The following is a 17,021-nucleotide window of genomic DNA, read 5'->3' on the forward strand; positions in this document are numbered from 1 at the left end:
AAACAGATTTTGTATTCCATTCACTATATTCCCATAAAAAATTGTCAAAATTTCCGGGCCGCTACAGTGGCGTTACCCCTTAACTTGTGTAACTACCGCTGAAGATGGCTCAAAGCTGAGCCGAAACGTACGGATCGATGTAATGTATCAAAACGACGAATAAATCAGTTATTTCTGATATTACCCCTTATGAAAAAAAACTATTGACAGCGAATTAACTATTGGACTTTCAATAGTTAACTATTAAATTTGAATAGTACGTACTATTCAAATCTAATAGTTATCCAATAGTTAATTTGCTCTCAATAGTTTTTCAATAGTCTTTTTTCATAAGGGACGCACTGTGATCTGCGTCTGACCCTCATAGCCTTGACTTCTCCTATCAAAATAATTAGCAAATCGAATTTTTGTTTTAATTTTATATTCTTAACTGAAGAACTGAATAATTAGAATTTAGAATATTATTTATTTTAAGTAATATTATCAAGAAAACATTTTTTGTAAAGACCATCGTTACTTAAAGGAAGAGAAAACTGAGTAATTGGTTTTTTTAGCACTAGAATGATATTTTTTTGCGTGTGCGTATACGGCACGCCGTTTTGCTATTTAATATCATCATAAAAATTCTACCAAATTAAATTGATACTCAAAGAAAAGAAATTATTATTATGTCTAGATACTTATAATTCATCGAATTATTATTAAGCTATAATTGAAAATGCAGAATTAAAATTATGTCTAGACAAAATATTAATTCTGAATTTATTTTATGTTATGACATAAAAATTTTTCGGGAATTAAAATTATGTACATAATTGTAATTCACGAATTTTACTTATGTACACAATTTTAATTCTTAAATTTTTATTACGTACATAATTGTAATTCTCGAATTACTCTTTTTCTTTTAGTAAGTAACGGTTATCTTTAACAAAGAATATTTTCTTGATAATAATCTTAAAATGTACTTATCACAAATTTTAGAAAAAGTCTTTGTCATGTACTTTGTCATGTACTTTGTATGAAAAAAGAATTTATACTCCTTCAAAGAACATTATAAAATATTATCAAAGAAAAGTCAAAATAATAAGTAAATCGAATTTTTGTTTTAATTTTATATTCTTAATTGAAGAATTAAACAATTAGATGCCTCTTCTTGCAAGATCTTTCATATCATATTGTGTGTCGTGTCGACAAGATCGTCAAGTCTTCTCCCAGAGAGTATTCATTATGTACATGGCTCTGTATTCCACGTTATTCAGACCGAATGGTGAGTTTCCTAAGGAATCTTTTTAATATCTCAACATTAATTGAACAAATTTACAGATATGGATCAATTGGTCTATGTTTCTGATACTTTGAATCAGTAAACTCACCATACGGTACGGAGAACGTGTAACTTAATTTCTGTAACTGCCGCTGAAGATGGCTCAAAACTGAGCCGAAACGTACGGATCGATGTAATGTATCAAAACGACGAATAAATCAGTTATTTCTGATATTACGCACTGTGATCTGCGTCTGACCCTCATAGCCTTGACTTCTCCTATTTTAATCTCGAGGGTCCTCATATTACTTTATTTATTATTTTGACTTTTCTTTAATAAAATTTTATTATGTTCTTTGAAGGAGTATAAATTCTTCTTTCGAGTACATGATAAAGACTCTTTCTAAAATTTGTACATTTTAAGACTATTATCAAGAAAATATTCTTTCTTAAAGACAACCGTTACTTACTAACAGAAAAAAGAGTAAATTGAGTAATCGCTTTTTTAAGCAGTACAATTGATATTTTACTGTGTATGCATGTACACACGTATGTACATAAGTACGCACAAAAAATTTTTCTATGATGTTAGAAAATTTTATTTCTATTTAAAAAAGGCGAGAAACTATCATCGCTCAGGACGGGGGCCCGGCGTTACGCGCCGCTCGTGCCGCTTGAAGTAAACAACTGCCCGCGCGCCGACCGCGAAGCGGCCGCATCTCGCCGCGCGCTTGGATTTGGCGGTGGGCCGGGCCAATACGGCGATTTTTAATCATTAATAACTCATCAACTATTGCGAAAATTGCAAAATGGTACATGACTTTTCGACTCAGTTTGGCTCGTTCTATCTAAATATGAAAAAAGTACCAAACATTCTGATACATCCTGTATATTATTTTTGCATATGTATAATATACCTGAAGAAAGAACATGTTTCCCATCGATTGCTCCAATACAATGGTTAAAATTCCATTTTGTCTCGAAGTCACCACACGGAGAAAATTGCTACGGTTGTTACAACAACATTCTCTATGATTGAAAAAGAAATGTATGTGAATTCAAGTTAAATTGATATTACATTGAATGTAGCTGTTAAGATATGCTCATTTATACAGTTTTCATAACCGTAGTTCTTACGATACGTGACATTCGGTTACAATACCCTCGTATATGGTTGCCTCAACCAAAGGATTATTGCTATCTCTCTTATGTGGTCTGCAGCACAAGTATTAAGGTGCGATTTCACGATGACGCTCGACGCTGGATTCGAGCGTCAAAAAGCTAAACTGTGTTTAGCTTTGACACTCGACGCTCATTTCAGCCAATCCAGTGGTTAGGTTATATTTCGCGTCCCTCTGAATCTATCACGTGACCAGATTTGACGCTCGAATCCAGCGTCGAGCGTCATCGTGAAATCGCACCTTTATGGTTGAGAGATCCATAAGATATAGCTGCACGGTACAGCACTGAATCACTGCATGATTGAGAGTTTAGTTCCATTGCGCGCGCAAAAGAATTTCTGCATAGAATAAAGTGGATTTGATAAAAATGTTTTAACTTTATAAATATACTTTTTTCATAAATATATTTACGAACACAAAATTTCGTAATGAGCCGACACTGGTTTCTGACATTCACCCGACATTAAGAAATATTATATCATATATCCAATTCAAAATTTGATTACTCTTTTTAAACTGAATTTGTTTCTTAAGATGATTTTTGAAAAATTATATATTTGCGCTGATTATGACATATGTAGACTATATATAACACTTACATTAAATTTAAGAAGTAGTCTACCACGTAAGGCAGTTGGCTCACGATCCAGAGGTCCCGAGTTCGAATCCCACCAAGGTAAGTGTTTTTTTCAAATACGAGAAAATATTTATAATCATAGATGCATCTTAAGAAACAAATTTAGTTAAAAAATAGTAATAAAATTTTGAAATAAATAATTTTTTTTGTCGGGTAAATATTTGTTCATTATGGTTGTAACATCCATATATTATGGCTGCAACATCCATATAGTAGCTACCCTCACTAAGGTTAGGGCAACCATATAGGTCACTTCCAGAGTACTATGGTTTCCATAACCCTTTTGTATGGATGGGCGAAAATTAACATTATTATTCTGTTGTAGCAACCGTAACTTTTTCTCCGTGCAGCAATGTTTAGCCAATTATCTTCATTCAAACAAGAGGGAAGTACTTTCTTCTGCAGACAATTCCAAATAGCATCACATGTCTCTTCAATGATGTTACTCGCAGTTGTTAATCCAATAAGGTATTGATATGAAATGTCATCGAATCACCAGAAGCTAGAAACCTAATCAATATAAAAAATTCGAGTTTAATATTTATAGAAAAAAAAATTTATGTACAGATAAGATAAACAAAAAGTATATAATAAAATCAATTCTATAACCTTATTAACCTTAATGTCAAACATAGTCGTTCTGCTGCAGATATAGGCTCCCGAATCACTCTCTGCTTCATAATAACTCTTCAAATTGTGTAGGAGTCATCCGAAAATAATTCCTGAATCGTGCTTCTTCCAAAATAATAACAGGAAAGATTGCGTGGTAAAATCCATGATTGTATCGTTCTATGAATATTGGATTTACCCAATAACATTTCCTACGATAATTTCTTCTTTTCTGTTTGTGTAATTCGTTTATCAGAACTGTTGCTAAAAGTTTCTTGCGTTGATTTTGTTCTGATATTTTTTTTGCACACTCGCGTAACCACATATCATATTTCTTCCTAAATGACATGATTTATTCAGTGGGTTACATATGGTACATGGTACTGACGCTATAATTTCAAAGCCAGACACTTTTCATGAAGGTGCGATTTCACGATGACGCTCGACGCTGGATTCGAGCGTCAAATCTGGTCACGTGATAGATTCAGAGGGACGCGAAATATAACCTAACCACTGGATTGGCTGAAATGAGCGTCGAGTGTCAAAGCTAAACACAGTCAGAGAGAAACCTGAGAGAGGCCATCCCGGCGTTTTTTGTCAATTTTTGTGTGCCCGATTTTCCGACGCGCCGCCTGAGAAAGTGCAACTCAACTACGTCGTTTCGCTCGGTAACCGCACATGGTTTGCGTCCGTGCTAATGGTTCGTATCCGAACTAGCCAGCTGGAGGGGATCTGCTGGCCGCGGCGGCCGCGCTCGGCCGGCCCGGCGCTCGGCAAGCTTCGAGCGAGGAGAGAAGGACAGACATACGATCTGCTGTCTCGGCTGTCTCCTTCTCTCTTGAGCTATGACGTAGCTGCTTCGGCACGCGCCGGCTATGCGACGTTGCCACGATGCCACGCATTTCGGGTATCGCGTACGGTGTCTCGCCGAGTGCCGAATCTCGAGTTGGCAAATCGACGAGATGCGCTACGTTACATTTATAAATATTTATAAATATATATGTATATATGTATGTATGTATGTATATGGGCAGATCCATTACTTTTCGACCAAAGGTTGCGGGGGTGGGTCACCGATTTTGATGCCGATTTTTTCCTCGAAAGTACACTAGAAAAGGAGATGATCCTAAAAATTTGAGCCCGATTCGATCAAATCCGGCCGTTGGAGAATTTTTTGAATTTTGAAAAAAGTCGATTTTTCAGTCATTTTCAAAAATTTATATCTCAGCTTCTATATAACTTAGAGACTCGTTTGAGGCCGCATTCTTTTCTGTAAACCCTCTACTTTTAAGGAAAAAATTGGTCATTGGTTTACACTCAAGTCCGGCTTCACGGCGAGCTGCTAACTAAACCACTGTTTTAGAGAAATTTTGCCTATTTTTGAAATGCTGTCATATCTACAGTTTTCGAAGTAGAGGGTTGATCAGCAGCTGATATTTTTTGTTCAAGTATACTCTGAAGAAATCTACCCACTTTTTACTTGATTGCTTCTATTTCGTTAAATTATGGCCATCTAAAGCCGATCGATTTTTGAAAAATCGCCATTTTCAGATAGCCAGAACTTTTTTCTTTCAACTCAAAATCCTTTGAAATTTTCAGGGAATATAAGTACTTCATTATATCCTTAAACAACCCTGAAAATTTCAATTTTGGAATAGAAGTGGTTTCCGAGTTATAAAGTTTTTAAAATGTCAACTTTTCGATTTAATATGACGTTTTTTGTGGTTTTATCATCAATTTTGTAAATTTAATGTAAATAATTGATATTTTTCGGAAAATATATTCGAAAATAAGGAGCAAAACGGATTGTTTGAGAAAATTGAGGGAAAAAATTAATATTTTTTATTTTGATTTATTTGTTTAAAATTTTTAAAAAGTAAATATTTGTTTATTTCTTTTAATAATATGTTGAATACAAATTTCCAAAGTATTTGAGAACTATCATGTCATGTTTAGCAAATTATACTTTGCTCATAATTTACCGCCAGTCTCCGGTAAAATTTTTAAAATTTTTAAAAAGTAAATATTTGTTCATTTTTTTTAATAATATGTTGAATACAAATTTCCAAAGTATTTGAGAACTATCATGTCATGTTTAGCAAATTATACTTTGCTGTAGCCGGAGACTGGCGGTAAATTATGAGCAAAGTATAATTTGCTAAACATGACATGATAGTTCTCAAATACTTTGGAAATTTGTATTCAACATATTATTAAAAGAAATGAACAAATATTTACTTTTTAAAAATTTTAAACAAATAAATCAAAATAAAAAATATTAATTTTTTTTCTCAATTTTCTCAAACAATCCGTTTTGCTCCTTATTTTCGAATATATTTTCCGAAAAATATCAATTATTTACATTAAATTTACAAAATTGATGATAAAACCACAAAAAATGTCATATTAAATCGAAAAGTTGACATTTTAAAAACTTCATAACTCGGAAACCACTTCTATTCCAAAATTGGAATTTTCAGGGTTGTTTAAGGATATAATGAAGTATATTCCCTAAAAATTTCAAAGGATTTCGAGTTGAAAGAAAAAAGTTCTGGCTATCTGAAAATGGCGATTTTTCGAAAATCGATCGGCTTTAGATGGCCATAATTTAACGAAATAGAAGCAATCAAGTAAAAAGTGGGTAGATTTCTTCAGAGTATACATGAACAAAAAATATCAGCTGCTGATCAACCCTCTACTTCGAAAACTGTAGATATGACAGCATTTCAAAAATAGGCAAAATTTCTCTAAAACAGTGGTTTAGTTAGCAGCTCGCCGTGAAGCCGGACTTGAGTGTAAACCAATGACCAATTTTTTCCTTAAAAGTAGAGGATTTACAGAAAAGAATGCGGCCTCAAACGAGTCTCTAAGTTATATAGAAGCTGAGATATAAATTTTTGAAAATGACTGAAAAATCGACTTTTTTCAAAATTCAAAAAATTCTCCAACGGCCGGATTTGATCGAATCGGGCTCAAATTTTCAGGATCATCTCCTTTTCTAGTGTACTTTCGAGGAAAAAATCGGCATCAAAATCGGTGACCCACCCCCGCAACCTTTGGTCGAAAAGTAATGGATCTGCCCATATACATACATACATACATATATACATATATATTTATAAATATTTATAAATGTAACGTAGCGCATCTCGTCGATTTGCCAACTCGAGATTCGGCACTCGGCGAGACACCGTACGCGATACCCGAAATGCGTGGCATCGTGGCAACGTCGCATAGCCGGCGCGTGCCGAAGCAGCTACGTCATAGCTCAAGAGAGAAGGAGACAGCCGAGACAGCAGATCGTATGTCTGTCCTTCTCTCCTCGCTCGAAGCTTGCCGAGCGCCGGGCCGGCCGAGCGCGGCCGCCGCGGCCAGCAGATCCCCTCCAGCTGGCTAGTTCGGATACGAACCATTAGCACGGACGCAAACCATGTGCGGTTACCGAGCGAAACGACGTAGTTGAGTTGCACTTTCTCAGGCGGCGCGTCGGAAAATCGGGCACACAAAAATTGACAAAAAACGCCGGGATGGCCTCTCTCAGGTTTCTCTCTGACACAGTTTAGCTTTTTGACGCTTGAATCCAGCGTCGAGCGTCATCGTGAAATCGCACCTTGAGTCTTTCACATGTAGCGTCAACTTTAGTCACGTGACCTATTTTGACGCTAAAATGAGCGTTGAGCGTCAGGGTGAAGTCCCATGGAGCCAGCGTACGGCGTACCGGCGTACGGCGTAAAGAAACTTGGCCAATCACAGGATTTGCGCCCGTTTCGTTACGCCAGCACAAGCATCGAGTGTCCCATGGAGCGTGTTTACGCGGCGTAATGATTAATAAGCCAATCACAGTATTGTTTTACAAAGCTTATTTTCAAAATGGATCCTCAAGGAATCTTGTGATTGGCTTATTGATCATTACATCGGCGTAAATACGCCCCATGGGACACCCGATGAAATTTTCAGCGTGACGTTTTAACACAGACATTCATATACATGATATCAAAACAAATGTGCATAACCTTGTCAAAATGTTGGACTCGGAGCTTGCATTTATAAATTTAATAAAATATTTGAAAATATACAAGTGCTCGGAAAGTACTCTGTGCAAGGAAGCTGTTCGCAGAAAAATAGTTCAAATATATACAATTTATGAATTAATGAGAGCCGAAGAGAAGAAAAAAAGACAAATAAGACGCAATGTTCGAAGATTTTGGGTTAGACCAATTTTTAATGCTGAAAGACGATTCGCACAAGGGGCTAGCAACAATCTGGTGCAAGAAATGGTTTTCGAAGACAGAGAAAAATTTTTCAATTTTTTTCGACTGACACCAGAAATGTGCGAAAAATTGTTGCAGATTGTTTCACCACATATAGAGAAACAATTTGTTATTCGGGAGCCTATTTCTGCTCGCACTCGCCTTCAAATCTGCTTGCGATATCTAACTTCAGGGGATAGCATATGGTATCCGTATCATACGCATTTCGTGTAGGACACAATAATACAGTGTCAAAAATAGTGTCAGAGACATGCGAAGTAATATGGGATACACTAAAAGATATGGTATTTGTAAAACCAACAGAAGACAACTGGCGAAGAATAGCCGATGAATTTCAAGACAAATAGGGAATTTTCCCAATTGCATTGGCGCAATTGATGGGAAACACATAATATTGCAGGTAAATATTTCTAATATTTTGACAATTTTCTTTTATGAGAAGTTAGACAAAATTATAATTAATTATATATATATTATATATAGGTATATATATATATATACATATTAGAGTAGATCATGTAATAAACTTTTTTTACTTTTCCATGACGCTGTATGTATACAGGCCCCTCTGAATAGTGGTTCGATGTATTATAATTACAAAGGCACTCACAGTTTGGTGTTAATGGCTGTTGCTGATGCTAATTATCGGATCTCATTACTGGACATTGGTGCGCCAGGAAGGCGTAGTGACGGTGGAGTATTTAATGCTAGCGAGATCGGCAAGCGATTACAAAACGGTACGCTGTCAATTCCTCCGCCGAGACCTGTGGAACATGGTGGCCAGGCTTTACCATTTGTTCTAATCGGTGATGAAGCATTTCCGTTAACGCGATACATGCTGAGGCCATATCCTAGAAGTGGTAGCCCTGCTAAAAATGACCGATTGAATCCGATTAAAAATTTTGAATCCGCATGAATCTGGATTCTTGATCCGGAAATCACGGATTTATAACGATTACACCGACTGAAAACGATTGAAACGGATTGGTATTCAAGGATGTAATTTCAATCGGATTCTATTGATTTAAATCGTTATGATTTTATAAACGATTGCACTGATTGAAAACGATTGAAACGGATTGGTATTCAACGATGTAATTTCAATCGGTTCCTATCGGTTTGAATCGTTATGATTTCGTAACGATTACACCGATCGAAACCGATTGAAACGGATTCGTAATCAATTAACGATGTAATTTCAATCGGTTCCTATCGGTTTGAATCGTCATGATTTCATAACGATTATACCGATTGGAAACGATTGAAACGGATTCGTACTCAAGGATGTAATTTCACTCGTTTTCTATCGGTTTGAATCGGTCTTATGGTTAGTCAATCGTTTAAATCGTTATGATTTCATGAACCCCGAAATCACGAAATTATAATGATTTATACGGATTGACTGACCGATTCAAACTGATAGAATCCGTGAATTCCGGATATATAAACAGGATTATTTATTACTTTATTATAATTCCATTCTTTGTACTACGAATTTATTACAATGTGCAGTATTTATTTAAATAAAAACATTTTACAGTTTTGCAAATATAGAACTCATGACTTTACCAAAAGGAAATCCTGTAGTAAGAACTCTATTACGTAAAAATTATGTGTTGTATACAATTTTAATGATTAAGGCGGATTTAATCCGATTCACATAGCTACTTTAATTACCCGATTTAAATGGATTAAGCGCAGATACGATTGAAACCGATTGAGTCGGATTCAGATGAATCCGGAAATATCGCATTAAATCCGATTCCGGTGTTGTATTAAAATTTCACGATTGATGCGGATTCAATAGGATTCATGTGGTCATTTTATTTACCCGCTTAAAATGGATTGGCATTAATACGATTGAAACCGATTCAGTCGGATTCAGATGAATCCGGAAATATCGCATTAAATTCGATTCCGGTGTTGTATTAAAATTTTACGATTGATGCGGATTCAATACGATTCGTGTGGTCACTTTATTCACCCGATTAAAATGAATTGGCATTAATACGATTGAAACCGATAACGGCGGATTCAGATCAATCCGGAAATGCCGAATTAAAAACGATTCCGATTGATTTGTTATTAAAACCGATTCACTTCCAATCGGGCATCCGATTAACCGGATTGAAAACGCATTCATTCCGATTCAATTTTACCAAATTTAATGCGGAACCAATCGGATTCAATCGGTCATTTTCAGCAGGAAGGCTTAATAGACGTAAAAACGTATTCAACTATCGTTTAAGTCGAGCTCGCAGAATTGTGGAAAGTGTATTTGGGATACTTTCTGCGAGAATGCGAATATATTTCGCAAACCGCTCATTGCCAGCGTACGTACTGCCACTAGAATAATCAAAGCAGCTACGTGTCTACATAATTTCATAATATCAGAAGAACTTAAGCTACCGCACACACAAAGAAGGTATGCGACATTAAATGTACATGAACGGGAATTGCGTGGCACGGGTCTAGAAGATGCAGGGACGTTCGACAGAAGTAGACCGACGAAGAGTAGTGCTCAAATAAGAGATGATTTTGCAACATTTTTTGAAACCACTGGTGCGGTTCCATGGCAATGGGAGAAGGTTTTGCAGAATAATTTTTAAAAAACCAAGTACAAAATAAATGTTTTTTTTATTCATTCCACACAAAAAAGAAGTATGCTATATAGACTATACATTTCATAAAAAAATAAAATATATTTTTCAAACAGAATAATCAAATTTGTATTACTTATTGTATTTGATACACCAATTACACTTTGCTGTAGTACGACATTTCTTGTAACCGTTGTTAAATATGTAATTTTTATTAACATTCTGTATCTAATTAAGTGTATGTATTGTCTACCAAAGTGTATCTATTCTATATACATACAAAGATATATTAAAAGTATTAAAATTTTTAATAAACCAAAAAAAACGTTTAAATAACATTCAATATTGACTTTATGATAAACTAAAAGAAAAAAACATTCAATATTGACTTTAAGATAAACTAAAAAAAAACATTTAATATTGAATTTTTGATAAACTAAAAAAACCATTCAAATAGCATTCAATATTAAAATAAATAAACACGGATATAAAATACTAATTATAGAAGTTATTAAATATTGTATAAAAATAAACTAAAAATTATTTTCTTTGGCTTCCTCTTCCTCTGCATCTGCAAGAAGCTGCAGAATTGCTATTTGTAATAAACGAGATTTTTTACGAGATAGCTTTCGCATCCCGTCTGATAAACAAAGAAGAAAATGATCAATGGCATCTTTTTGTGGAACTGGAGTATTTAGAACTTTTTTAATCATAGTATTCGAATTTTTTAGGTTGTAATTAACGATTTTTTGGTTATTTCCTGTTCCTATTGCCTGTTGCCTGGCATTGTGCAAGGGGCTTTATGCTATGCTTATGCAGCCTATGCAATTTTGTGTGCGATGGCCTTTAAAGGTGGAAGCACATAAAATTGCAGGAGCCATGGGCAGGGTAGCGATCATGTAACTTTTTCCCTAGAGCGGAAACGTGAAAAGTGAAAAGTTTCATGTAACTATCTTTTTCTATTGGTGTTGAATAGAAAGAGATAAACTTTTCACTTTCACGTTTCCGTCCTAGGGGAAAAGATACATGATCGATCCCCAGAATGCAGAAGCCATATGCGCATGCGCTATGGTATTTGTAGAGCTCTACAGATACCATAGCGCATGCGCATATGGCTTCTGCATTCTGGGTAGCGATCATGTAACTTTTTCCCTAGAGCGGAAACGTGAAAAGTGAAAAGTTTCATGTAACTATCTCTTTCTATTGGTGTTGAATAGAAAGAGATAAACTTTTCACTTTTCATGTTCCGTCCTAGGGGAAAAGATACATGATCGATCCCCTGCTCATGGCTCCTGCAATTTTATGTGCTTCCACCTTAAAGGCCGTCACACAAAATGCATAACGTAGCATAAGCATAGCATAAGACCGCTGGACCAATGAGCATCTTACGTAAATTAATAAGGCTATAATACACAAAATGCATAGCGTAGCATAAGCATAGCACAAGACCGCTGGACCAATGAGCATCCAGCATAATGTTGCCATATTAATTTACGTAAGATGCTCATTGGTCCAGCGGTCTTATGCTATGCTTATGCGACGTTATGCATTTTGTGTGTGACGGCCTTTAAGGGGATGCTGGAGCCGCAGGCGAACTCGATCAGCGTCGATAAAGAAGTGCTCACCGACTATATCTGTCCTTGTATAGACAAGGATATAGACAAGGATAGCACCTAACCTTGCATCTTCCACTGGTCTAAGTAATATCTTTTTTTTTAGGCTTCAAATCTTACTTCTAATTGCACGATATTATTCCTGACAGTTTTTTGTAGAGGGCTGCATCACTATTTTCTATAGAAAAACTGCAGAATTTTTGTATAAAGCAAATATTGTCGTCAGGTGAAGACAATATTTATAAAAATAAAATTTTTTTTAGTTTATCAGAAAAAATCATGTACAGCCCTCTACATTTTTGTGCGTACTTTAATCGTGTAAAAGGATTTTCCATTCTGTTCAGCCAATTCAAAGATATTGCTTAGACCGATTATGCCTTGTCGCTGTCACTCCAGGATCCCCTTAAGGCTATCGCACACAAAATGCATAGTTTAACATAAGCGTAGCATAAAGCCCCTTGCACAATGCCAGGCAACAGCCCAGGCATAGGAACAGGAAATAACCAAAAAATCGTTCATTACAACCTAAAAAATTCGAATGCTATGATTGGTTGGCAACAGGCAATAGGCACAGAATTTCCAACGTAACGGAAACTCTGTGTCTATTGCCTGTGTCACTGTTTATTCTGCATTTATACATGATTTCTGATTTCTATTCCCTGTTCCTATTGCCTGTTGCCTGGCATTGTGCAAGGGGCTTTAATCGTGGTGTGTGCCGTGTGGCGGATGGTCTAGTTACAATTCGTGGCAATCGTGCGAATGAATCGGCAGCCATTTTTAAACTGCCCACTCACTATACAGTGTATAACGTGTATAAAAAGGATATGGATGATGGGCCTCGTGTTACGAGACAGTAATTTTAAACGAATGAGATTAAAATGGGGCGTGATTGTTAGCGAAGAGGAGCGAGGGCAGAGCGCGCGATAGAAAAGGAGAGGTGAAGAAGTAGCCGTGACTACGTGATCGTTGTCGTCGTTGTTGTTGTCGTCGTACTCGTCGTAGCGGACAAACAGGCGAGCAAGTAGGTGGACATTGGCGAGAGTAAAGGCTTCGTTGTTTCACGAAAGTGCAGCCGAACAAATCAACGGACGGACGAACGGACATTGCTCGAGCAAACGCGCTTCTTTCCTTTCGAGATTAATGTAATGGTGAACTGTGAACATCCAACCATGCACGAAATATGTCTTTGAGTGCTTGCTCCGTATTCTTCATAGGAGCGAGAGCGCGTGGTGCGGCCGACTGCGATCGGTCGCATTGAAATCGGATCGACAAGATAAGGAGGTAGAGGAAAGAAAGAAAGAGGGAGAGAGAGAGAGAGAGAGAGAGAGAGAGAGAGAGAGAGAGAGAGAGAGAGAGAGAGAGAGAGAGCGTAAGAGTGCGTAAGAGTAAAAGATATTTGGAAGTCCGAAACGCGTGCACGACGATGTTGATTCTAACATGCGAGAGAACGGACGCAGCAATCGTGTTTCTCGTATGTTAAGTGCTCATAATAATGGCAGATAATGTGCACAGAAAGTCGCATAGGCTGTTAGATGGTAGTAGGAAGATATCGAATCCCGTGCACCGCACGACCACGGAGACGATCCGTCTGGGCGAGATAGACAGGCATCACCAGCCGGTTGTCGCGCCGAGCAGCGTGCAAGCTGCAAGTGGCAATCAGTGCAATCGGAAGAAAACGTCGTCGTTCCAGATAACCAGCGTCACCGTAGGCTGCCGCATGAGCAATGACGCCGGTGAGGATTCCAACGACGATTTGGACGAGTCGCACACGGAGGACAATTCCGTGGAGCACTCGCGCATCACCGATCTCGATATCGAGACGCCGAGCTATTCCGAGGACACGTTCTCCAAGGAAGACGTGTTCTTCAATACAAGCAACGCCGCCCTCAGCACGGCCCCGGTGATTCCCACCAGCTCGCAATACGGTCTAGCCATCGTACCCTCGGAGGGTGGCAACGTTAATAATTCGGTAAATGATAGCAATATCAATACTTTGGACATTACGTCCGTCACGGACAAGCAGGACGCCGATCTACGCGAGGTCCATTCCCATGGCAGGAACGAGAGATTCAAGGTAGTGAAAATCGAGAGCACGGAGCCTTTCAAGAGAGGACGTTGGACCTGCATGGATTACCTGGATCACACGTCCGTTAATCAGCCGACGGCCATCAGTACTCCGAAAGTGTCAGATCCGAACGAAGTGTGCATATCTTACGGGGTGACCGATAGTGGGATTGTTATACCGGAAGCTGCAAAGCAATCTGTAGTGACTGACGATAAAGGGATTGGTATCGACGCTAATGGCCCGGTATCGTCTCACCCGGACACGGTGCACTCGTCGATCGCCGTGTCGAGTAACCCCGCGCAATCGGTATCGAGTACAAACTATACGGTAAATAATTCGATACCTCCTAATGTACAGCATAATCCTACACAAGTTCAGACCCAGGCCAAAGTGCAGCAGCCATCCGCGCAGCAAATCCCGCAATATTTTCAATCTCAGACTCAGCCAATAGCTACTCAGCAACAGCCGCAGCAGCAACAGCCGCCGCCGCAGCCGTCGCAAGGCGGTCAAGGTTCTACGTTACCCTCCAATTTACAGGCCACTCATCCTAGCAACTTGGGACAACCTCAGAGTATGCCCCAAGGTTCTATCCCCATTATAACACAGACTAGCAATAGTGCAGTGACGCCTCAGCCGAGTATACCTCACTCTAAGGAAGAAACTTACGTAACGGTGAGCACGCAGAATCAATCCTTGCCGGTCCAGAATGTTTGCCAGCCCACGGTTCAGCAAACGTCAGCTCCTACCTCTCAGGCTCCAAATATTCTCGTCACGCAGCATCAATCAGAAGCAACTTCCTGTCAACAGCCGTTGCCGACGCAAAAACCACAGATGACGCAAATTTCCGAGCCATTGACTGCCATACAGGGGATACAGGGCATGCAAAATATCCACAAGGTTCCTCAGACGACCGGGGCGTCGCAACAGACGTCGACGATCCATCCCTCCGGAGCGCCTGTGCAATCGCAGGTGATCACACCTTCGACCCAGCAGATGCAACCGCAAACGTCCAACGGTAATGCCCCGGTGCAGATCACACAAGTGACGGCTGGTTGTCAGAATGTTGTGGGTGGTCTGCAGCAGGGAAACATCGCGTTCCACCAATCTGATCCGGAGCAAGAATCCATCTCCGGCATCGTTCCTAACGCTACTACTGTTCAGTCGGCCGACGCGACTCTCCTCGAGTCATTGGCCGAAGTTACGCAGGGCAGCGATGAGCATCGTACTCTCGAAGATAACGAAAGGTACTCGAAATAGACTTACAAAGAAATTAATCACTCGTCTTACAAAGTTACGGATACGTAATAAACTTTCAACATTTCGTATCGCTCCTTAGATCGTATACCTTTTTTTATTCGTACGCTTGCATACGAATAAATCTATATGAATAAATCTACATTGCAGTATGTCGGGGACAAGCGCTGTGGCGATTGATAACAAGATTGAGCAGGCTATGGTAAGAAACCGCTGCAATAGAACCATTTACCGCTCGTTAAACGTAGGTGGATGATAACGATGAACTGCATTGTAATCTTTTTCTAGGATTTGGTTAAAAGTCATTTAATGTTCGCGGTACGAGAAGAAGTTGAGGTACTGAAAGAGAAGATAGCTGAGCTTATGGATCGTATCAATCAATTGGAAGCGGAAAATTCAATATTAAAAGCACATGCAACTCCAGAAACATTGGCTCAATTGAGTCAGTCGACAGCAAAATTACCCCAAAACAATTCAGGAAGTGGTCAATAGGTAACCATTGTACATAAGTTTCTATCGATACTTTGTCAAGTAAATAATAGATAATATAATTATTGTATATAACTTTACGATTTTTAGAAATTTATAAATAATGAGATTTATTATATATATAAATATATATTAGCATTAGACACTTTTTTTTAAGTGAACTAAATATAATGGATTATTTTTTACTATTTCAGTTTACCGTTTAGGAAATATATTTAAAATCGTAAATCGAACCTTTTCTTTTTTTCAAAATGATAAATCATTTTGAAGACATCTGTGTTGTTATGATTCTAGACAGAGGGTAAAACATATATGGATGCCAAGACTAAGTGCTAAATGTGACAGAGTTGACATTATTTTACATTGGAAACACAATTTTCAATATTAAAAAAAATTACATTGAAGAAAAGTAATGGTACGGCAGGATAGGTAACTTGACATTCTTAGGTTACTTTTCCCATCGTTTTAATATTTTATAGTTTTAATTTAAATTACAAATTTTTTTTATCAAACATATTTGGCAAGATAAACGAAGATGAATGTTTAACAACATTTGTGAGAGATACCGTTTATATTGTGTGTGTGTGGGGGGGGGGAGGTGTGCGTGGTGTGTGATGTTTTAACTTTTAATAATTTTCCAACTTCTTTTTGCATTGACTGAAATAGATATTAATGATCAATTCTGCCAACGCTTATCATTTTTAATTATCAAATCTCGTATTTTATAATCTGATGTGTGTGTAAACTGGTATTTTTAAAATTATACACACAAATATATATAGAGTAATTCCCTTTCCCCACACACATTAACGAATCAATATCCAAGAAAGTTATTGGTGTACATAAAGAAAACCTGCAACTTCCTGTCATTTTATCTTACATTTCAAACATGCCTAATAAAAATTTTTAATTGTATCAAGATTGTGAAAATTTCTGGTAATTTTTTTAACGATTTAAGAAAGATACGTTATATATCTTAATATTACATGTGAAGATGCAATTGAGATTACATGAAAGAAATTAAGTAGACTGTCG

At 37.6% G+C, this 17,021-nt stretch overlaps 1 protein-coding gene, 1 long non-coding RNA gene and 1 pseudogene across 4 annotated transcripts; 2 read left to right on the forward strand and 1 right to left on the reverse strand.

Moving 5' to 3' along the window:
• Positions 1-1,224: 1,224 nt before the first annotated feature.
• Positions 1,225-4,370, reverse strand: LOC139775968 (uncharacterized). The gene is made up of 3 exons (XR_011718975.1): positions 3,704-4,370; positions 2,185-3,595; positions 1,225-2,115 (listed from the first exon to the last, which is right to left on the reverse strand). It is a non-coding gene; the product is annotated as an uncharacterized lncRNA (long non-coding RNA).
• Positions 4,371-7,711: 3,341 nt separating this feature from the next.
• Positions 7,712-10,691, forward strand: LOC139775974 (uncharacterized; annotated as a pseudogene).
• Positions 10,692-12,923: 2,232 nt separating this feature from the next.
• LOC139775976 (uncharacterized) lies at positions 12,924-16,901 on the forward strand. 3 transcript variants are annotated; one of them, XM_071712361.1, is made up of 4 exons: positions 12,924-15,487; positions 15,648-15,699; positions 15,786-15,989; positions 16,181-16,901. In XM_071712361.1, the coding sequence occupies exons 1-3, from the start codon at positions 13,671-13,673 to the stop codon at positions 15,987-15,989; spliced, it is 2,073 nt and encodes a 690-aa protein (XP_071568462.1). In that variant the 5' UTR covers positions 12,924-13,670; the 3' UTR covers positions 16,181-16,901. The 3 variants fall into 3 exon arrangements, with proteins under 3 accessions (XP_071568462.1, XP_071568464.1, XP_071568463.1); XM_071712363.1 differs by having other exon boundaries at positions 16,281-16,901; XM_071712362.1 differs by having other exon boundaries at positions 15,786-16,219.
• Positions 16,902-17,021: the final 120 nt, after the last annotated feature.

Source organism: Temnothorax nylanderi, unplaced genomic scaffold (assembly GCF_030848795.1).
Source record: "Temnothorax nylanderi isolate EJ_2023f unplaced genomic scaffold, tnyl_v1.0 TNYL_tig0109_pilon, whole genome shotgun sequence".
NCBI classification, from domain to species: domain Eukaryota; kingdom Metazoa; phylum Arthropoda; class Insecta; order Hymenoptera; family Formicidae; genus Temnothorax; species Temnothorax nylanderi.